Source organism: Megalops cyprinoides, chromosome 10 (genome assembly GCF_013368585.1).
Source record: "Megalops cyprinoides isolate fMegCyp1 chromosome 10, fMegCyp1.pri, whole genome shotgun sequence".
NCBI classification, from domain to species: domain Eukaryota; kingdom Metazoa; phylum Chordata; class Actinopteri; order Elopiformes; family Megalopidae; genus Megalops; species Megalops cyprinoides.
This window is the reverse complement of record NC_050592.1, coordinates 15756987-15780811: the sequence shown is the minus strand read 5'-3', so window position 1 is coordinate 15780811 and position 23825 is coordinate 15756987. Positions and strand designations below refer to the sequence as shown.

General features: G+C 40.7%; 1 protein-coding gene across 1 annotated transcript in view; it reads left to right on the top strand.

Annotated features, from left to right (window-relative positions):
* The window catches only part of ube2e2 (ubiquitin-conjugating enzyme E2E 2), a 50705-nt gene extending 28546 nt beyond the window's left edge, over positions 1 to 22159 (top strand). Inside the window, exons 4-6 of the mRNA XM_036539228.1 lie at positions 15339 to 15471; positions 18543 to 18690; positions 21360 to 22159. Coding sequence (XP_036395121.1) covers positions 15339 to 15471; positions 18543 to 18690; positions 21360 to 21457 — 379 coding nt within the window. The 3' untranslated portion in view covers positions 21458 to 22159. The remainder of the gene's footprint in view (positions 1 to 15338; positions 15472 to 18542; positions 18691 to 21359) is intronic.
* Positions 22160 to 23825: the final 1666 nt, after the last annotated feature.

The following is a 23825-nucleotide window of genomic DNA, read 5'->3' as shown; positions in this document are numbered from 1 at the left end:
TAATATTTATATTCCTTGCTGCAGTGTTTGTAACAAGATGTCCTCTAACCTGAGGAAATACGGTTATCATCCACTTGCCTTTGGTTTTCACATTGGAAAAAAAAGTACTTCCGCGTAATTGTTGTATACATTACTGAGAACAATGAGCAAAATGTCTAATTGAAATGAAGCATCTCATTTTAGAGAATAAACACTGGAGACTGGAGGAAAGTGTCACCTCTGCAGTGAAGCTGTAATGACTCTCTGGGCCTTTCATGGTCAGGGGAACGGAAGATTTGCTCATTAAGTGCATGCTCTGAATGACTGATGAGCGCAGCTCTTGCTGATACGGCGTGATGATGTAGGCATGCTGAATAAGTCTGGGACTCTAAGGAAGTGTGGGAAGGAAATGAGATGGGGCCGAATCTCACAGATAATGGCCGTGTCATTTACAGGCCTTTAATTGCAGCGCAAGAATAAACTCAGATCCAGATTAGATCACAGAGAAGCGTGGAACACACGGGACAAGTATAGCAATCATACCTGTCACATTGTAGGAGCTGGCTGCTTTTACTTTATATGGAATTGTTGGGAGTTGGTGTTAATTTACCACAGTTTTGAAAACTGTTATTTGTAGTACGTGTCAACATCTCAATATCATTACTCCAGAACACACAAAATCCCCTATTTTGTTATTCTTTCAGGGCAGCCTAGCTATGTCTTCACACTCATTTTTCTTCCATTGTTTCTTATAGTAAGTATCTACAGACAGATCATATGAAAGCAGTCGCCTCGCCACAGCTCAGTAATCACATCTTAGAGTTCTGTCCACCCTGTGTTCCCTTGCCTTGGTGCTTGCACCTTATTGCCATAGTTTCTTCAATGTTCCACAGTTTTCACACAGCTTCTTTGTTGTTGTGGAACGGATTCTATAGGAAACTGGAACATTCCGCTGTAGCATGCTCTGTTTTTATCAGCTGTTGGCAGCCTTTTTTTTTTTTTTGTGAAACGGGACATGCCAGTGCAGCTGTGGCAAAAATGTTTTGACTTGCCAGAAATTAAATCATAGCTCATAGGTGCTGGCAGGAGCAGTTATTGCAGCCTGTAAACACCTGATTCGCTATAGTAGTTACTCTGTTAAGGTAACAAACAAATTCAACATGTGTGGCTTTCAGGTATGATCTAAATGAAATCATAACTGCAATGTCCAGACATGCATCATGCTGTGTGCCTTAAATCATAATTGTAATTCCCCATTTGTTGAACTTTTCTACTTGTAATTTCCTTTATCTTAGAACAGTTGAGAATGATCCCTGTGTTGCAAGCATATTCAGCAGCTAAAGACAAAGGCTTAATCTGAGTACCACATTGAATCTTAGCAAGCATTACTTCTTTTAAATAGCTACTTACGGAGACTGATGGTCAAGTGATAACTGCTGTGTGACAATAACCATCCTTTCTTATGCATGTGACTCAGTTAAGGAAGAAGTGCTTTGCGGTTAGTGGTTTAAAGCAATATATGTCACAGTTCAAGCTAACACGCTGATCAAAGCATGGTATTTTTTTCTAGTTGTCATTTAAATAAATACAAAGGCTTTCATTTCTGTGGACTGGAATGTGAATTTTCCTGGTGAATCCATACTCTAAAGGAAAACGTCACTGGCTAATGTAATTCAGCAATCAACTGGCAATCTAAAGGGCACCTAGGGCTATATCTCTGAAAATTATCGGTGGTTTACTTTACAATTATCATTTAACATGCATTGGAGCTTGAAATTAATCATACCTCTCCCAAGAAAAAAATCCTTACGTATTTGAAAATTAAATCAAGCATTTACATCTGAGCACACACCAAGTCAATGGCTCTCAAAAAGTCAGATACACCAGTACTGTATATTACACATTCTACCAGACACAGTCCCTGGGTTTTATTGTCTTGTAATCACTTAAGGTGTTGTCTCCTTGATTGCAATTACAAAATATTTTGCTGTTTTTTTATCACATGTATTTTCCTCCTATCACTGCCTGTAAGTTCTTCATATTCTTGAGGAGGCTTTATATGCAACAGTGGAGAGTAAGTGGATTGCTGAAACCTACAAGCTGTGTCATGTCTTCCATGATCCGGAGTGTTGTAGATTGGTGCCTATTTTGCATGGATGGCTTAGGTAGCACTGAGCAGCGGTGTTCTTTAGTCTGATTCTTGGATGTGACTCGGAACAGTATAAATTGGTAAGGTATCAACTGAAAGCAATGCAAATGTAACACATGTAAATGTATGAAGTAGTAATATTAATCAGTGGTTCTCTTACACTCATATCAAGTGTAAGTGTAGCACTGTATGATGAGGTGTGATGCAGTAACCTGTGCGTGGGCATTGTTGTATTCATTAACTGTTTATTTGCACCTGTTGGTTCTAATCACTTCGTTTGACTCCCTGTTATACAAAAAGCACATCAGTGGATCATCAGTCTGTGTTCAGAGCAACAGCACTAGATGTGGTGTTAATGAAGGTGTCATGATTATTAATAATAAAATGTCTTTAGTTTTGGCCAAGGAATAAGATAATGTGAGTAACAGATGAGCATGCCCAATCCCGTGTTGACCCATGAGAACAAAACACTGATAGGAATGAGAACAAGAAGAGTCTTGTTGCCTCTTCAGTTACCCCTCTGCTAATGTAACTCCATAGAGAAATGTTGGACTTGTTATATGGCAATTAAGAGCTAAGAGTAATGCTGTCAGATTCAGACTGGAACCACATGAAATGAACATTTATCTGTCAGAAAGGAGGTTTAATCACTGTGGAGTAATTTAACAAGAGACTAGTACTTATGGATGAACCAGGAGGAGGTGCTTAAAGGGTGGCTGCAGGGCTGGAGGGAAGGTGTGTATTTTCAGTCAGCAGGCAGCTAAGCATAATTTCAAAAATATGGGTGTGTTTGGTTAGAATATTTTACATTAAAGGAAAATTAAAGAAATGACCACATCTTAAGGAGCATTGCTTATATGTAATTATATTTAACCATGGTGTTCTGAACTTCTGAATGCAACAAAACATTAAGTAAAAGAGGTGTATTAGGTGTGGACTTGAATTAGGCTCCATTCGCATTCTAAGTGCTTCTCCCTTTTCAGCCTTCTCTAGAATGGTTTTTATCCCTTTTTGAACTGGAATAAGCCCACCTTTTCTGCTTGGATTCTTGTAAATCACACTCTCTCTGCCATAAATGAGGTAACCCCACTACCTCTGCATGAACTCTTGTAAACCCACATTCTCTGCTTTAACTGAAGTAAAACCACTCTCCCTTCTTTGACTATTAATTTCAATCTTCCTGTTTTAGCTGAACTAAACCCACCATCCTTTCTTTAAGTGGTGCAAACCACTCTGCTTTCACTGGTGTGAACCCACTCTTCCTGCTTTAGCTGGAGTAAACCCATGCTTCATGTTTTAGCTGGAATAAACCCACCCTCCTTGCCTTTAGTAGTGTAAACCATTCTCCACTTTAACTGTTATGAAACCACTCTCCCTGCTTTACCTGCAGTAAACCCACTCACCTTGCTTTAACTGGTATAAGCCTACTCTTCCACTTGCTTCATGAGCCCAAGGAGTGATTGAATTTTTCTCTGCCTCCACTGTACTGTCTGTTGGGAGAGCAGACACTTGAGTTGGGTGAAAGGCATGAGGATTTTCTAAGAAAGAGTATAGATTATCCTTTGGTTGTTGAATTGGCAACAAATATTGGATTTCCACCGAGAACGTGTGCTTTATGGGCTCTGTGGTTAGGGCAGTAGTAACACACATCCGGGGGCACTGAGCATTAGTATGTGTGCATATTCATTGACGTCTGTGTTCGTATGGATATCTGATCTGAGCTGGAAACTAGTTTTAAATTTTCAGGCAAAAGTCAGTATGACTTCGAAAATGAACCACTGGGATTCGGCAGATGTACAGTCAAAGGGCCCAACACTGTCCTCAGTAGTATTCTGTCAAATATTGTACTATGTAGTATTCTGCCTTTTCAAAATGTATGCATGCATGTGTTAGGAGTGTGTACGGAGTATATTTTGGGTACTGGCATTGAACACATGATTTGTAGAGTGATGCTATGCTACTATGTAGAGTATACCCATCCACTCAGACAAAGACTGATAGCACACTCAAAAGCCCCAGAGTTTTTCTACATGAAGTCATACTGATGTATTTTTGTCAGTTTCTCTGGTTGACAATGAAAGCAAGTGTCCAATTATGTAGCAATTTTTTTCATTAGCTACAATTTGGGGAAGGAGCTGACTGAGTGGCTGACTTCACAGTGAAAAGCAGCCAATTTTAGCTTTTTACCTTTATACTACTAAAGAGAGATAAGGCCAGTAAAGTAGACACAGCATAGGCTGACTATACCATCTTGCTTTCTGGCTACCCCTTCCATCATAATAACAGCAACAGGCCCACAATACTATTCAATTCCAGCCCAGAATGTAGAGTTCAGAAGCAAGGTACGTCTCTCCAGTTTGCTCCACCGTGAGATGTAGTTTGATGTTCTCACATACCACACAGTATAAATAAGCAAGAGTAGCCGCGCCCTTCCACTTCTGGGTGCACCTGTGAGCACACCCTGAAGTGGCTAGACTCTTGTCTGGAATGAACATCTGCAAACACCTCTCTCTCCAGGAACAGGTCCCTGTCTCTGATCCAAGTCACTGGAGCTCCTTCCTTGTGCACTCACCACTGCAGTCACACAGCTTTCTTCTTCTTGCTCTGTGGGTTCTGCGTCTACTGAGTGGCCAGTATGAACATTACCAATCCAGCTGTTCAGTCCGATTGTTGGACATTATCAGTCTGAACAGTCATTGTGGGTATCATCATTGGAAATGAGGACATGCTTTATTAGCTGTAGCTGGTATGATCCTGTTTATATAACTTTACTAGATAAAAAATCCATCCTGGTGTCAGCTCAGGTCAAAACATGTCAGTCTCCCACAATTTCATTATTTTTTAAAATAAATTTGATTTTGAATTCAGCTATTGCATTGTCTTTCTGTTCATAGTGTGGGCTGCAGTACTTTTGCCTCAGTTGCTGGCCAACACACCCTCGAAACAAATCAGTAACAAACTGAGTGCAGAGGGTAACTGATGTTCTTATTTTAGTACGCTTAGTATAAAAATTAGAAGGGTGTGGCTCAATGTAGATAATTGTTGTAACACTGGTCAGTGGGCATTTTGTGGACACTCTGGACTAGCAGGCTACACACAATGGGAGCTAGAGGGCTCTCTCTTCATGCAGATGAGAGTGTGAGGCGGATAGGTAACTCTGGGACACAGGAACTCGACTTTGACCCCACAAGTTGTAAACACACTTTTATTGGCACTCTACACTGGAATGCTGGATGAGTGCTGCATATGCAAACGTGTAAGTGAAGAGCAGTGAGTGCACTGTGATGCTGCAGTTTCACACATAGACTGGATCTCATAGACACATGAGATTACAGACATAATCATTGCTCATTGAAGACACACACACAATGGGTGGGCTTTGACAACTGTGCTCATTGCAGTGTCGTCTGTTGGTTTAGCTCTGTCTTCCTCCAGTGTGTACTGAAGGACCAGTGGTCTAATTTGCTGATTAATGTTCCTGTCTGTTGTGGCAGCATTTAATTATGTCCCCCGACCTTATGAATAATGTGTGCTGGGATAATGATCACTGCAAAATGACAGTTTATTAGACTTTATAGCTGAAATTGTTTGTCTACACATATTCATATAAGGTTTCCTCTTGTAGTGTTTGGTTTCAGTTAGTCAGATTATCAGTTGTTTATTTATTCATATTACTCTGGGGGGAAGAAAAAAAATTCAGAAGACAAAATGAGCAGGCTTTCATTCAGAATGGCTTTGCTCTTAATTTACCATAATAGCCTCTTCCATGCCAAGCTTCTTAAACATGGCCACTTGTTTATGGCACGCTCATTACGAAAATTTCATTCTAACACGGAGATTAATGGATTTTGCCTATTAATAAATGTGTCCAAGACACAGGATTCTGGGGAACTGGCCATGTGGATACTGCTGGTCCACTGTGGCCATGTGAGTAGAGGACAAAATGCAAGGACAGCATGAACAACAACTCAGGTGTCTTCAGGTGAAAGGTAAATATTGTACAATTTGCCAGATATTGGGTCAAATGTCAGGACAAAATAACAGAACCCTTCTAAAAATCCAAAGTAAAGTTATTGTCATAGCCATATGCCAAAATGCCATATAAGAATCAAGAAAAATGATTTTGGGTTTGCAGTTATATTTATTTAGTCCATTGCAGATAGTCACTGGCAAGGTCCTGGTTTAGGTCTCAACCCAATTTAATTTGTCGGTCAAAGCTGGTGATGCAAGTACTTCATTATCTCTCTGAAGTCAAGCATAAGTCAAAGAACCTCCTTCAAACAAATACTGATAAAACTGAACTTCTCTCACTATGTCCTGAGTTTACAATTAATTTCCGCTGGTTAAATCTAGGCCCTCTCCTCTCTAGTCTAATCAAAGTGTCATTTTGATGCTAATTTTGTTAAAAACACAGCAAGCAAAACTTAGTTCCACTATAAAAGGTAAAGACATCCAAACAGTCATTCACGTCTTTACTTCCTCCAGACTGAGCTTCTGCGATGCACGTATGCATTTTGCAGCTCTACATTGGATACCAATTTTTTGATAATTACATCTGAAATTCCTCTCATTGCCTGTGTAAAGTGGCCCCAGTACTGACCCTATACATGCACACTAGACATCTGAGCTTCCCATCTCAAGTTAATGGAAGTCATTTTCTAAGATGAGACACAGCTGTGCTTTTAGTGAAAAAAGTTCATTTTTTGCTATACCACATTTTTGTGCCACACAAGTACATTTTCATGCAAGCGAAGGTCATGTTATTCCTTTAAATGTTATAGGTGATCATGTAATGCTTCTTTGTGCCACAAAATTGTACATCATTTACATAGTGGCTATTTCAGTCCATGTAAGTACAGTCTCTTGCTACAAAAATTCATAAACATCTGTATTCAAAAAAGGTATGCGTGCTGCCCCATGCTTTTTCCCAGGCAACTGAAACCCTCCTTGCCACTCTGAATTCTCTGAGGAAAAACACAACCCTCCCTTTAGCAGTACACTGTAGGTCATGCTTTGAACTTTTGCACAAAAAAAGAAATAAAAAAATAAAAAGTTCCTTTTACCATGAAATTCAGTGGAAGTGTTTTGTTTAAGCAAACCCATTGGAAGTGTCTTCTTTGAGGCATTACCACAGATAACACAGCTCTCCAGCTGCCATGCTGGATCCCACATGAGCGTAACCTCCGTGGACAGATAGCTCTGGATTCTCACAGACACCCGCATCGCTAATGCATCCCAGATTCTGGGAACAAATGGCCCAGATGCTCATTAAATCAAAGATTTCGCTGATCTGAAACAGATTGCAGTTATTTAGAGCACACTGCTCTGCTATATCGTTTTATACTCATCACTTTATTTATTGTTTCATGTTCAACAGATGAGGGAAAAATATGGAGAAATGTTTTGAGGAAAGTAAGATTGATATGGTTGTACATGTGAACTGACAAATATTTTCACATAAGAATTTAAGCACGGAACTCCTACTCAGATAAATGTTTCCTATAAGCACTTTGAAAGAAAAGCCATTGATTTTGTGAATGTATGTGACATTGTTGTTAAGATACTGAATTGGACAGGCATATTAATGTTATTTTGCTCAACCAGTATAACCTGTATTTATGGCTGGCAGGGCATTACTTTAAATACCAGAGCAATAAATTGATGTTGCCTTCATTTCCCAGCAACAGTGCAGTGTATTGCTTCTGAAAATAGACTGGAGGGTTGTACTTCTGTTGAAAACATACTTTGCATTTGTAATTGATATGTGCAGAACAGTTAATGGAATGGTAATGTTTGTTTAATCCTCGGGAGAACAGTATTTCATCACAATCTCACTTACACCACTGAGTACAGTAAGTGCCTACTAAACACCACGGGCAGACTTACAGAGTGCAGACCTGAGTTTATTTCTCTCTTAGTGCAGTATGAGACCAAAAAAAAAAACTGTTTGTAATATAGGCAGGCTGGTAAGGGAGACTGTAGTTTGCCATTTCAGATGCCCCTCATTGACCCAATAATCAGGCGTCTTGGAGGTGTGGTTGTACTAGTTTATCCAGTGTTGTTTGCGTTTCATAATTAGTAATTTCTTCATTCCAGTCTGAGCTGTTGTTGTGCCAGGCCATGTGACCCAGACCTAAATTCAGTCAAACTGCAAAGTGCCTTTTGCTAAATTTTGAAAGACCTGTTTGAAGCAGGTGTGTGCTCATTATTTGCACATTTTCTTAACTGCTGTAGTTATAAGAAAGCAAACTGAGGAAATGTGCGTGAAAAATGTGATACCGTACTTGCAGCTCATTTTTTTCCAAGTTAAAGACAAAGCACTTTCGCATTTAGACTGAATCTGGGCCTCTGTCCTCTCTCTGTCTAGATGAGAGATTTGTAGGTCTGTGGCAGACACCTCGAGCTGCAAAGTGACACATCCTCCTGGGTGTGGTTGCTAGGCAACCTCCGGCACTGACAGGTATTTATAACAATTGACTTCCCATTTGCCCAGAGGTCAGAAGTTGTCAGATCTATGCCCGCGCCCGCGCCCACCTCGAGTCTCCCAGCCCTCCTGATGAATTCCCAGGCAGCAGCCTCTTTTGATCACCCAAGGACACAAAATATCTCTTCTCTCTGGGGGACTTGGAGAATCTCCTGTGTATGTCATTTACTCTCAGTCCTGTGTGTGGAACACTAGGGGTTAGGAGTGAATAAATACAGCATTATTCAGTGTTTTGCCCACTGCGACTATAGCCATAATTGTAAAGACCACAGTTCCCATGAGGCAGCCCAGCGTCAGCCACATTGCAGAAGCAGACTGGTGATAATCCTTATTAATTAATTAGGGCTCAAAGCAGTGACATTGAGACAACCGAAACTAATGAGGACAAGTGGAACTGGCCACTGCTGGTACTGTAGTAAGAAGACCTTTTTTCTGAATCCGATGGATTGAGACAACCTCACACAACATTGCAATCAGCATGGCACATACAACATATTGTTCTTAACAGAGGCTCTGTACTTCCTTACTGAATTCTGGAATTCTCCGGAGGTTCTTTACTAGAACTCTTGGATGCTTTATACTGTATGTACCAGTGAAATTATCTTCAGTGAAGTTTGGAACTTAATTATTGAACCAGTTGCATCTATTATCTCAGCCAGTGAATGTCTGTTTACAGATATTTTAGATAAGAAGTATATGTTTAGTATTATCATATAGAAGTTTTTTTTTTTTTTTTCATTTTAAATCAAATAGCGGAATATTCCTATTTTGGGGATTTTGCTGTTCTCAAATTGTTCTTGTGTGTTTCGCTGCATGGTGTTCATGATTGCTGTTTCTCATCGTAGGCAATGTCTTTAAAATGACACTTTAAAGAAAAGCACTTACCTTTTTCTCTCACTGAATTGCCTCTGAGGCATTTTAGAGGTACATAGTAGTTTTGTTCTCGTTTTCTGTGTTTTTTTGGGTTGAGTTTTTTTGCTTTTGTTTTCTTGTGGTTCACACAAAAACGGATTATGGAAAAGCAGATAAATCCCTTCTCTGGAAGGAGATGTCAAATTATTTACTGATGGAGATTTAGCAGGATCTCTTTAAGCTACTGAGATGCTCCACTGACAAAGGTTGACTCCATTTTAGAAAAAAAAAATGTTTATAATTTGAATTTCAAATTCATTTAAATTCTTTATTTTATTTATTATTTATTTTATTTATGCACTCATTTTCTGTGTAAGCTGTTAAGCTTCAGTGCTGCTTATTTTTGTAGTTGTTTATTTAAAGTTAGTGAATCAGGAGACTGTGTGTGTGTGTGTGTGTGTGTGTGTGTGTGTGGGTGTGTGTGTGTGTGTGTGTGTGTGTGTGTGTGTGTGTGTGTGTGTGGGTGTGTGTGTGTGTGTGTGTGTGTGTGTGTGTGTGTGTGTGTGTGTGTGTGTATTTGCTGTGTCAGTTAGACCGTCTACAGTAATTACATGAAATCCGGGAGATTGTTTATTATCCCAGGCTCTCAGAACTGGATCTTGGCCCAGACTGCTCCTGGCACTGGTCCAGTAAGGAGCTCACTGACCACCACTCTCACAGCCACAGCAAGCGGGGGGGCAGGGGGAGGAGGGGGGGGGTGTAAATCTTAAATATGGAAACAGCATTAATCACAACGGAAGCCAGCAGATGTGGCCATTGCTTGCTTCCCGTCAGCATAACTTTTATTAAACCAATAATGGGGTACTTCACAGTAACTGCTTCGTTAAAGAAATATTTCTGTTTTACAGGAGCTTCACTTCATAAATCTCTAATCTGTCGCCGTGCTCACAGGGTATTTCTGTTAGGCGTCGTGAATTGTACAAAACTGGAAATGGAAGCGAGGAAGCACCATGAAGTGAAAGAGGAACAGAACGCCTTTATCTGTTTGGGGAGATGAAAGTATAAAAGGCCACATGGCAGCTTGGCACAGAATTTTTGAGCTTACAGGAAGGATCAGTGAACAGCTCCAGGTGATAGTTTCAGAAGAGGTTCCACTGATGTAAAAGCAATTCATGTCATGTATTGCATGGCCTCTGCCTGAATTCTGGCACGGCTGGATTTTCCGCCCTGAAAACCAACTGCACCAGTTTGTCACCACATGAATTGATATGAGGCACCGTACCAGAAAATGCATAGTAATGGGAAAGCATTGTAAATCATAACCCAAGAAGTCGTGGCTTTCTTACTCAGCATTTCCTTCTCAATCAGCCAGACCTCTCAAGTGTGGAACATTACATTATCAAATGAACTAAACACTTCAGGTTCTTGGTAAAAAGACTTTAGAAGTGCCTGTATAAAACCATAATGTAATCTGACATGTGTGTGTCCACTACACAATGCAAATCCATCTTCCTGTGAGATGATCAGAGCAACTTAAATGATGCATTCAGATGAAGATGTCTGTGGAAGTTGCACCTTGTCAAATCTTGCAAGCTCTGGATAAATGTAAAAATTAATAAATAAAACTCTTCTGTTTACATTATGTTTATATATAGTCTACATCTTACACACATACAGGAAATTGGTGCGCTGCCATCAGAGTTGAAGTGACACTGTTTTCTGTAATAGTTATTGAGAGCACTGTATGACTCAAACAAAATTATTTATGACCCATCATTATCATCGTACCACTCACACATTCCATGACACACATACAATATACCACCACCAAGGTCTTACTGTATGAACACACAACATCATAGGTATGTCCAGCACAGTCACTGCTCCACTTTTAATGAGGAAATAAACGTAAATGAATGAACAATAAATTAATTAAATTATCTTGGAAAATTGTGCTCGAAAAGATACTTTGCAGTTCATCTGGAGTATTCACTCTTGTATGTGTTAGTGCACTGTAGAAAACATTTCCATTTTACTGAGGCAAGTAATAGTACTGTAGTAACCATAATGCTGTAGGTCACATGCCTACCTCCGGTCCCAGTAGCACATTACTGTTTTACCTCTCTGCATGGTATCTAAATTCCCAATATCCAGCTGTGAAAATTAATGTGAGCAACTCTGGATGTTGTCATTTGCTAAGCGGATAAATAAAAAAAGTGAAGGAGCAAGTATCAAGTATTTCAAAAGAGCTACTTTGCTAACAGCTGAATATTCAGGTTCTGCACATCAAAAGCAAGTCAGTTTTTACGGCAGTAGTAAAGAAGAGTAATCTCTGGCTGAGGTAAAACTTAGCCAAGACCCACAGTGAGGGAGCACTGTGCAGACCTTAAATATCCCTCTCTTTACACAGCCTTTTAAACGCTGTGGTGAGGGATATTAATCCTGATTTTTCACCCCACCGCTTCTTCCTCCTGGGATGAGAGAGGAAGGTCTCTAGAGAGGCCATTGGATTTGTATGCAAACAGCAACCTCTGCTCTTAAGTAACTGTACGGGTCATGATTCATCTGGCTAACAAGCTCAAACCCGTGCCACAAGCAGAAACACTTCAAACATGGAGACTTCAGTTATGCTAGCTCTTTCAAAAGAGAAGCACATTAACTTGATTATGATACGAATGATTTAAATACGGTCATACATAATGTATATAATATTATATTATTGTAATTTATATCATTCATAATTGTTACTTATTATTTGGTCTCTAACAGGCATACTGTTCTATGGAGTTGAATGGTTTTCAGTGTATCTCTCAGGTGATACGCAGCAAAGTGAACTAAGTTCACATCATAAAGGGCATGCAGGGCTGTTCTATGGAACAGTAGAGGCTTGAAATCATTTTGAAGTTTTCTGGAAAAAATCGGTTAGTATTTGAAATTGAAACACGCAGAAAGTGTCCATGACAGGCTTATACCCAGTAAATGACTTTCAGATGGCATGGCGTGTAAATGTCACACCGAATGCTTTTCATCTCTCATGGAGCAGCCCTAAGCAGACATAAAACACGTACAACGTTCTCGTCTTCGCAGAGGAGCCCTGAAATGGGAGTGCAGAAATTCGTGTCAGGGTTCTGTTTAAAAGAGGTGTGTGGCGTAGTGAAGGCAGTCGACTGCAGTCTAACTGGATGCAGATGTGTTTGTGGTGTCAAGAACCAATGTGGCAAGTGGAGGAGAACAGCAGAGCGCAGTAAGGCTGCCTGGAGTCAACAGTGGGAATGATGAAAGTCCCTCCTCCCTTCCCTCCCTCACCCCCTCACACGCTCAGCAGCCATATGTTAGGCCTCAGCACCGCACGCTGCAAAATCATTTACAGCTTGTTTTTCATTATTATCGAAGAGAGATACAGCGCGGAGAGATCAGAGCTGTTCCTGTCTAAATTGTCCCTCATCAGTACATTTATTGACTTCAGTTTATATGATTTCTCTTCAGACAGCGATTCGCTCCAGAGTTAGATTTAATCTCTGTGTGTCTGAAAACAAAATTGGAAATACACCATTACTGTGCACAGAGGCTGCTGCTGAAAATGGGCTTGCAATTCATGTGAAAATTTCTGTTTGAGTGCGGAAAGGCTGATGAGTGAGGTGGTCTCCATATTCAAGTACCAGAGCCACTGGAATTACAAGATCTTGCATTTTCCAGTCAATGTTTCACCTGAAATTTCATTCAGCAAATGGAAATAGATTACATTTGCTATCCACTTCATAAATGGAACAAAATAGCAATGTGACTTTTTTTTTTTTACATGAACACACAGATTTATCTCCAAAGTCATTCATCAGTGGGCTGGGGAGAATGAGCTCAGATGGAAAGATGTAGCTACCTCCTTCTCCATAATGTCAGACCTACTGGTGGGAATCCTGGGGAAACTTGGAATGAACTTTGACCCCAGGCTATTTAATTTGGCCAAGGCTGGAGAAAGTGAAGATGTGTTATTTTGTGAGCTCTCAACTTTACTAGAGGCCAGCTGAATCCCCCCCGCCCCCACACACACTCTCTCTCAGTTTTTAAACGAGCTTACACCCACCTGAGCTTATGAACGATGTCATCTGTGGGCATTTGTGTCTGTAAGGTGAGATACAGTGTCTGCTTTTACTGCCAAATGTCTGTCTAAGGAATCCTTGAGTGAATCCTTGGAGTGTCAAGAATTATTTGAAAGGTGTTCTGTAGATATTTGAATAATGTTGAGTGAAACCAGAATACAAAAGTTGTTTCATATCTGGAAGAGTGCAAGAGCGCAGACTCTTTTGGTGGACCTTGTGAATGGACTCTTTTGTTGGGCCTTTTGATGCCCTCATGAATGTAAATTGTCTCATAGTTTTACAAGAATCATTTAACTGTTGACATGCTGTGGTTTTGACAGGATTTGTCACATAACTTAAGAACTGACTACCTTCTTGTGAGTATAGAATGGTGAGTTATTGTTGTTTTGCTCTGTACATAGGCCTATATGTTTATTTGCTTGGGAACTCCTATTACCAGGAGCCTCTGGATGTAACAGATTTAACAGATTTTTTACCCAGCGAAGCAGTTACTGATGCATTTATTTATTGCATTTATGATGGGCTGAAGAGTAATATTTGTCTTTGTTTTGATATGATTAACTGTGCTGAGGCTAATCAGGGATGCGCATTCATGCTAGTAACTCAGTTATGACAATTTAAGTTTCAGTTTATCTTTAAAATCCTGCTTGTCATTGTGTCAGGGTTCGATGCTTTTTGATGAGTAGGGTTGATTTCTAATAATCGTGGTTATTACATGGTTGTGGTTGTGTCACAAAAACAGGTATCATTAAAGGCAGACAGCTCATCCTTCCGTGTATGTTCTCAGACGTTTCAAGAATTCAAACAACTGTCAAATCAGTTTTGAAATGCAGGAAAAGGTTTTTACTCGAAACCACTTAAATGCAAAGCAGTGGATGAGCGACATATACTGTTAAAAAAGGCATTTACCCGTTGTAAGTCTTGACATGCACACGCACAGACTGGATATAGGCTAAGGTGAAAATGTGTTGTCAATTTGAAATGTTGCGCAAGGTCGTTTGAGCTTGTTGAACAGTTGCCAGGTTTTTTGGCTTGGAATAATCATTAACAACCTTGATGAAAATGACTGACATGGCTGATTCGTACAGGATTAAAATCCTTACTGTCAGTAATTCTGCAGATTTAAGTAGAACACTCAGCTATCTTCAGATAGTATTATTCCTTACGCATTGTGTTTTTACAAGTATTAATTTGTAAGAGGTATCATACTGTGTACTGAATTTTAAAGACCTTTGTTTTATAATTACAGTTCAGCCAGCCAAAAACTAAGGTGTCCTTTATAGCTTCATTTTTTTTTTAATTCATTGAGATTTAGACATATCTTTGGAAGGTTAAATGTTCAAGGCAGAGTCTCCATTTGTCAGTTTTCAATTTGATTAGGGAGTAGAAGCAGGTGAGGACATTAACAGAGAGGGATGTGACCTGACTGCTACACTCTGGCCCTTTCAGTGTGATCGCTGTATGGAGGCTGGGGGGAGAAGCAGGATAGCAGATATGGGTTCATTAGTAACACTCAGAGACTGATGGAGCGAGAGATAAGCTGACTGCATTAAACCTCCCTACTCCAACCCTCCTGAGGACTGAGGTGAATCAGAAGTCAAGAATGTAAAAAGATCGTTAACCCATCAAGATACATGCCTTACCTGTCTCTTTGCCTCTCTGTCTCTTTTTCCCTTTTGACCCCAACCTCTCATGGGACTGATTTTCAGCATTGAATTGTCAATCCACTGTATGTAATTGCTCATAGAGCTGATTTGTCTCTTTGCTCTGATTCTAGTGCTGGGCCTAAGGGAGACAACATCTATGAGTGGAGGTCCACGATCCTGGGCCCCCCGGGGTCTGTTTACGAGGGGGGAGTCTTCTTCCTCGACATCGCCTTCACGCCCGACTACCCCTTCAAACCACCCAAGGTGAGACCCAGTAAATACTTAAGGGTAGTTTTATTGCTATTAATATTCTGTCTGCCTTTCACAGCTCCTTATCTGTAGAGAGCTCTCACTTCAGTGTACTTGAAATAATCTTTTGTTTAAAAAAAGGAAAAGATCGTGGAGGCCCAGCCAATCAGAGGATATGGTATAAACAGCACGCTAGTTCTGTGATTGAATTTCTGCAGTGTTCATGTTTATATTCAGATTGGCTCCAGTGGTTTGTGCTTTAAATCATGTATTACCTTGGTCCAAGCACAGTCTGTGCCAGCTACAAGCTTTTTCTGCAGTATAAACATTTAATGCAGCACCAATGCTGCCATCTTTTTGAAAAAGCACAATTAAAGTTGTTTTTCAGGTTGCATACTGAATTGTACTGAGCTGTGCATAGTCTGCCAGGTTTGAATCCTGGGTGAAGCACCGCTGTTGCATTCTTAAGCTAGGTATAGTGTAGTATGGATAGCATGTAAAAATGTAATCCTTTTGAATCTCACTGGATAAGCCATCTTCCATGCAAAAATAAATATGAATGAATCTTATTTCAGTTAGAGGATGGCCCAAAACACTGGTACTGGTGGTTTGTAAAATATTGTGTTGTGTTACACACAGAACTAATTCATACAAAAGAAGTGAAAAAAGAGAAGGCTGATATTTGGGAGTGGTTGAGGATATATGCAGTGTGTCTGTACAAGAAGTAATGTCATGCCACACAGCAGTGTTGCATAGTATGGAAGGTTCTTCTGTTCGGCCTACTTCAGCAGAACGTCCTGCTGGATTTACATGTGGTTGGACCACGTCTCAAACTTGGCATGAGAAGTCCACTTGTCCCCGGAAGTATCTCTCTCCCTCTCCCTTGCTCTCTCTACACTGACACTGGCACAGAAACTCTAAAAAGCAGCAGTTCTGCACATACCTGCAGATGTCAGCTGTGGCCTGTACTGGAGACAGACAAAGAGCGCTGGACCGCAGCTGTGCCTCAAAACCCTGAGGGTCTCTACAGCGCTCTGCTGGAGCTCCTCCCCCCTTGTCTGGAGCCCCCCCCCCCCCTTCTCCACTCCCCTCACCCCTCTCTTTACTGCAAAAGATGAAGTTTGAAGACTTTGAATCATACCTTTCAGAAATGGTGAAATCACCTCTTATATGAGAGGAATGGCTCGTCTGGTGTGGTAAAGCCTGCTGCTGCTCATCACATCTGATGCTCAGCGTATTTGAGGAATGCAGAGGCCATTTGGCGTTTCCTCTGAAAGGTCAGAGTCATTTTTCCCTCATATGTAAGTGATTGGGAGAGCAGGGCAGCCTGAAATGTCACACACACAGATGCTTTGCTTGTGTTAAACCGGATCTGCAGCAGGTTTTCTCTGTACGTGTCAAAAAGCCTTTCTCTTTTTATTGGGGCATTACCATGATCTAGCTTGTTGTGAGGTGCAAAGTATACCAGGCAAGGCAAAGGGATTTTACTACTTGATAAAATATAATGTGAAAAGGGTTCTGTGTTTGTTTAGGCTTGTTCAAACAGATTAAGGCTTTTGATATCTTTTACTTTTGATATCTTTCTGCCATATCTTCTTTTGGATTTATTTGCCTGATATGGGTATGGGACCATTTGCACAACAACAGCTCGCTATTTTAAGGATAATATGTTATATTTCTTGTTGTCCTGTAATTATTATTACTAGAATATTAAAAATCCCACCAGGAAAACTGAAAAACCAAATCACAAATCAGTATAAGATAGTGGCTTCAAGATTGCACATAGAATAATGTGTGATCTCTTTATCCAGTTAAGTAAAAAGTAAAGAAGTATTTTTGTACCTCTAATAGAAGAGAATTGGTTTGTGCAAAAAAAGATTTTTTTTCCTGCTCACCAAACATTATGTCAAGCATAATTTGTGAGGCTAATGAGGTAGTTGTGGTTTAGAGGTGAGAAGAAAACCCCACTTTGTAGCAGAACTGACTGTCTGAGGTCACGCATTGAGTGTCACATCAAAGTAGACAGTGAAGTTAGGTTGCAAACGTCGGCTTGGTGATTTGAAAAGCTGCAGGGGAACAGAGAACAGAGTTTTTATAAAAGCAACTCCACAGCATTGCAAAGCCATATACGGCACATGAAGAAAAATAGCTTCAGACCAGTTACAGTGTACATTTCAACTGCTGCCTTCCTGGAACATCTTCCTCTTCGTCATTATCTTTTTTCCCACTGCTTTGTCCTCTTGTTACCCTTATAACTACTGTTGCTGTTAATAGTATGCTGTTGCTCTTGTTCTTCTTACTACTGCCATTGCTTTTGATGAAGATAACAGTATACACCAGTTACAGAGGTAATTCTGAAGTCTGGAGAGAGAGAGCTGGAGTGCGAGCTCCCTTTCAGACCCCCTCAGCTGTTGCTGGTGCATTGTTGTTTGAGTGTGTCTCCTGCTCCGCATGTGGCCGTTAACACAGAACAGAGACTGTGTCAGCACAGCAGACTGGAACAACGGAGGACATTGTCACTGCCATCAACGCAGCAGGGAGTCAAGTCTAGTTCCACAGTAACGGCACAGAGCGCCAGACTTTTTTTTATTGTCACTCGCTGTACCCCTGTGCTTAGATTATCACCGGTAATGTTAATAGGACGCTCAGTCTGGGTTAAAACAGATTGTTCCCAGAGCAATTTGAACAGGTATATACGTATCCCTCTTTCACTGGGTAGATTCCTACTGTCACTTTAATGCCTATTTTTGCTACTGAGAACCTAAACAGATTTGGTGTTGTACTTATGGATTAAAAGATTTAGGCTTAATTTGTGCACTTAGTTGTGTACACACCATCATTTTCATTCGGATATAGGTCACGTTTTTCAATAAGAAATCATATGTTGAAAAAATAAAAACTCAAAAAAGTAAATGCATGAACTGATGTGAAGTAAATGGCCAGAAAATATTATAAGAATAATACCTGAATCCATATTATGATTGGCTGAAGCATAATTAAGCCATATGTATTTTCTGTCAATTGGTAGCTTGAAAGAAATAGAACGAACACTCAGTAATGCTGAGGGCAATTCTTGCACTCTGCAGGTAACGTTCCGCACAAGAATCTACCACTGTAACATCAACAGCCAGGGCGTGATCTGCTTGGACATCCTGAAGGACAACTGGAGCCCTGCCCTCACCATCTCCAAGGTGCTGCTGTCCATCTGCTCCCTGCTCACAGACTGCAACCCTGGTAAGGCCTGCCCTTCTCAAGAGTCCGCTCCCCTACACGTAGACACCGCCTCTTTCCACGCAATTGTGTCAGTGACACTAGCCCTTCACAGTTAATTTGTCATTATTAACTTACTATATGCAGTAGTTTTCACTGTGTGTAACATCTCAATCTCTTTCCAGTGTGACCTGTAGTATTAACAGTATTACTAATGTTGCTCTGAGGGATGTCATGCTGATCAAAACATTCTCAGCTGTGTAATATTAAACTGGTGGAGCTGTGCAGGAGATGCAGTGTACAGGAGCTTCTTTCTGCGCTTTCAGTTGTACCCATTAGGGCAGCTCAATCTGGACAGCCTTGTGAGCCCCAGGCTCGCTTGTGTCATTTGTTTCCCCATAGAACCCTGTTCCACCCAATTACATGACAATGAACGCTTAGTGTGCTGTTTGATATGCAAATGTTCAATGGCGATTTGGATGCATGCCTCTTATCCTTGAGAAATATTTGTGAATTACCCCTATATGCCGTGTCAAAACAAATCTGACTAAGCAAAAGGTTTTCAGAGGCAGAGGAAATTCATTCCCTGTAACCAGAGAGAGTTTTGGCTCAATTTTTGCACAAATGCATATTGACAATTGATTATGTAAAAACCTGGCACTGGAAGCAGAAGGATCGACAGTCTAAGATGTCAATACTGGAGACAGCATCTTTTCACAACATGGAATTAGCAGAGAGAGCTACTGACAGAATTTATGCAACGTGGCAAAACCCAAGCTAAATATTCATGTAATTACTACTTGGCTTCAGCATTTTGAAGTAACAACAATATCCATCTAACAAGAAAGTCATAGAGACTTTGTACAGATAAGCCAGTCCAGACTCAATCTCAACTGTTAATAAGAGGCAGTGGAAGCTGATACTGTATCCTTAAGTATATCTGACATGTATCCAATAACTTATTGATGATTGTGTCTTCCAAAGACTACCAGATCTTTAATAAAGATCTGATCTGCATAGCATGGAGCACGCTGCGAGTAAGGTGACCTGCAGCTTTCGTACTGACTAGCCCTTCACTCTCTGTCTTCCTCATTAGAGTTTCATTTTTCACTCATGTGTAAAAGGTAAAACCTCTCCTTTCAGACTGATGTAGATCGTGTCACTCTCCTACCTTCTGCAGTCTTTTTCTCACTCACCCTTCAGTGAGCGTAAGGTGATACAAGTAATAATGCTCGCTCTGGGTCCAGGATGTTAACATTCATGTGAAAGGAGAGTCCACCCCTCCCCCACCCCCTTCATCCTGAAGCCAGGACTCGTGGGAGATCAGCAGGATTGCTCCGCAGAGGAGCAGAGAAGCAGGATAACACTTAATTAACCCTCAAAGCATTCATTATCTTGCTGTGCAACACAGTTGCCCCATTGCTGAGCTGAGAGGAGCGATCACACTCACACCGCATTCCTTGCCAGCCCCAAAGCAGGCTGTTAAAACCACTAATGTCCTCTCTGTCAGTGGCATGACGCTGTAAATGGTCAGAAAGCACTGTTGTTTTGGTAGGAGACGACCAGATGTCACCTCTACCACACTGGAACACTATGAAGATGTGCTGACTGTTTAGTATGTTATGGTGTCTAGCATGGTTCTGGAGAAACCATAGCCACCAAGCACGACTCTTTAGCACATCCCAGTAAATAGCCATGAAAAAGGTGTTTGATAGACACTTTTTCTGGGTTTAACTATAATGTTCAGCTAGTATTCAGATAAAGACTTTAAAACAGGATCCCAGAAGCTGACTTTGTAGTGTACGTTGTCACTTTCCGACTCAGGGTGTGAATGATAGCTCTTAAGACTTAGACTTTAATAACAGGAGGCACAAGCTGATTTCCCTGGAGGCTGTCTGTGGACAGGACTCTGGTGTGCCCATGCAGTGGGAATGCTAATTACTCTCACCACAATTTCCCCACCACATTCAGTGCTCCCCAACACCCCCCATTCTCTGGCTCACAAACACAGCTGGTTTCTTCTAAGGTGCAGAAGCCCCACATTGTGCCCATCCCATACTGTAATGGATTTTATGTTACACTTAGCTGCGGGCTTTCTGGTGGCATGTGGAGTAAAGGCAGTTTATAAGATGTGGGGAGCATTCATTGAAACCGCTGTGGCAGTTTATGCTAGGCTTTGAGTGAGGTATCAAAAGACATGTTATGTTTTTTATTAGGTTCTAAGACATCTTTATGATGTTCATCAAATTCATTAAAATGTTTGATAGGAATTGGGAAAAATATGGGCTGAAAATCCATTATTAAATTCATGATTTAAGGACAAAGCACAACAGGATTACACTGATATCCTGTTAGGACCTAATATTTGCTATAAAGATGGCACTGTTTATTTTTGTGATTGACAAAATACCCCATTATAGCAGCATTTCAGCAACAATGGCCTGCTGTCTGTCATAGGAAATGTGTGCTTCACACATTTCACTTGGGTCGGATTAGAAATTGATCACTGCCTACCATTAAGGCGAAAAAAGGATATCACAGACCATGTCTATAGTGCCAGGATGTGCTACAGTACATTAAACTGTCAGACAGGTGCTGAAAGGTGTGAAAAGTGCTTGGCATACCTAAGGTGTACCTTCTCCATTGTTTGTGTGAACACATTTTTGAAATTTGTTAAATCTCCTTTATTTCAGCTGACCCCCTGGTCGGGAGCATCGCCACACAGTACTTGACCAACAGAGCAGAACACGACAGAATAGCCAAACAGTGGACCAAGCGATACGCCACATAGACCCTCCCACACTCTCTACCCCACCCCGCCACAAACTCCACACCTCCTCTCCACCCCCTCCCACCCTGTCAAAGCACACTCACTAAAGTGCAACCTTTGACCTACCCCTACCCTCGTACCTTTTGTTTCCCTTTTTTTGTGAAAAAGAAAACTGTCTTTTTTTTTTCCTTGTTGACTTGAAAGCTTCTTTTTTATACAAAGAGTAGATTTGGATTTTATTTTCCAATGAACTGAATGTTGGAACTGTCATAGAAAAAAAAATGTTTTATTATGATAATTACTGTCCTCCCCACTCTGTATATGTGTGTTCTTCCCTTACTTTTTAAGTGGTCCCAGCAACAAATGCAGATTATATCTTGTTTCTACTATACTGTAGTGTTTAGAATTTTTTTGTACGGAACTCATTTATGGTATGTGCATGTTAACAGGATTGGCGATTGAAGATTGTATTATTTTCAACATTCATGTGGCATCAAAAAAAGAAACTGTACATGCTCTACCGTCGGATTTTGTTGGTGTGTATTATTTTTTAAAGGTTTGTTGAGGCAGACTGTGGAAATATCTGCCTGCCAGAAGACGGGACTTGTAAATTTACTCGCTACATGCCACCTCTGACATTCCAGAGTGGTTTGTTGTACACTTTGCATTATTAAAGCACTCAATAAAACACTGGCTGAACTGTAGCTGCACGGATCATCAGCATGTCATTAGAGCTGCCTCTTATTTCGGTCCTGTGTGAGTAGAATTGCATTCATTTTACTCGTATGGGTAATGTCTGTCTCGCTTTGACTGCAGTCTCACCACTTCCTGAAATCACTTCCTTTCTAACCACACATGTTGCTATAATTTTACTCTAGAATTGCGTTTGTAATCCTGCGTGTGTGTGTGTACGTGTGTGTGTGTGTGTGTGTGTGTGTGTGTGTGTGTGTGTGTATGTGTGTGTGTGCGCATGCATGTGTGAAGGTGAGAAAAAGAGAAAGACAGCCATATTATATATTGTATCGGAAAGTGAATTGAAAGTGACTGGTCTCCACCCATTTACCAGGAGTGTGTATACATGGCTGCTTTGATGTCTAGCTCAAACAAGACTCAACATCGCTATACACAATTTAGCCCTTTGAAATTTCAGAATAACCTTTTATTGACAGATTTTAAAAAGGTCGATTTCTTCATGGAAAACGCCACTTCATTTGTTCCATGTTCTTTGGTACTTTGGTTATGTGTGGGGAAAAGCTCCAGGTGAGAGTGTGCTGCTGCTTGTTTTCCATCTGGCATCATGACAGCAGACCTTTTCTCTAAAAAACAAAAAGATACGGGTGCAAGAGGGTTTCCAGCCACAGCAGAGTCGTGACCTAGTTATGAGACAGCCCCCGCAAGTGAACAGAAGGGTTTCCCTGCTTAGCGCCACAGAGTGAAGCATACTCTGACAGGAAACTGACAGACATTCGTTAGCCTGAGTGTGACAGTCACTGCCACGATGAGGAGCCGCTGCTGTGTGATGGCAGAAACCATCCAGACTCACCTGGGTTTACAACACATCCATTCACAGTGCTGCCAGATAAGCTGACACTTTTTTTTTTCCAAGAGATTGAAAGCTTCAAAATGAGAAGTTTTAAGAAGGTATGCTTTTTTTTAGGTATGTTATGTTTTCGTTTGATGTTGTAAATATAGAATCGTGATGATTAAATTTGACATGTACTTTTTTTATATACCAGACCCGTTGGCATGTTGCGTACTCAATACCTTATATAACCCCCAACTAAATGATATGTTGAGTGGTGGTGCAGTTAAACAAGAAGAACGACGTATCATTTTCTGAATCTCATTTATTTATTTGTAATGTTATAAAAGGGTAGTGCAGAAAGCCATTGTCACATCCTCATAAAAACAACATGTATATATTGTGCATTTTTTTATGTTCCATTTGGTGAACACACTGAAACAAGTATCACAATATCTGATCAGATTTATTTCCTCGTTCCATGTTCGGTATGTGCTCTCAGTTTAAGCTGAGGTACATATTGACTGCCGACTTCTGTAGTCTTGCAGCCTAGTGATCTTTTCCATTCCGCCGTCTTTGCCCTCTGTGTGAGCAGTGATCTGCACTGTGTTTACCGGCTCATCCAAAATCCTGTCATGCAGAAGCGGCACAGAGGTTGTTGTCATACTGTCTCTCCCTGCTGTGACAATTATCTACATGAGCTCACACCTGACAGAACTGTCTGCTCGCACTGTTTATGGCAAAATCAAAAAAAAATCAACATCTCAATAATTACCTGCTTCTCTAAACAACAACTTGATTGAATCACACATTTGCCGATTCATTGCAGATATAATTGTCAGTTGGCAGGCAATCTTTTAGAAATAC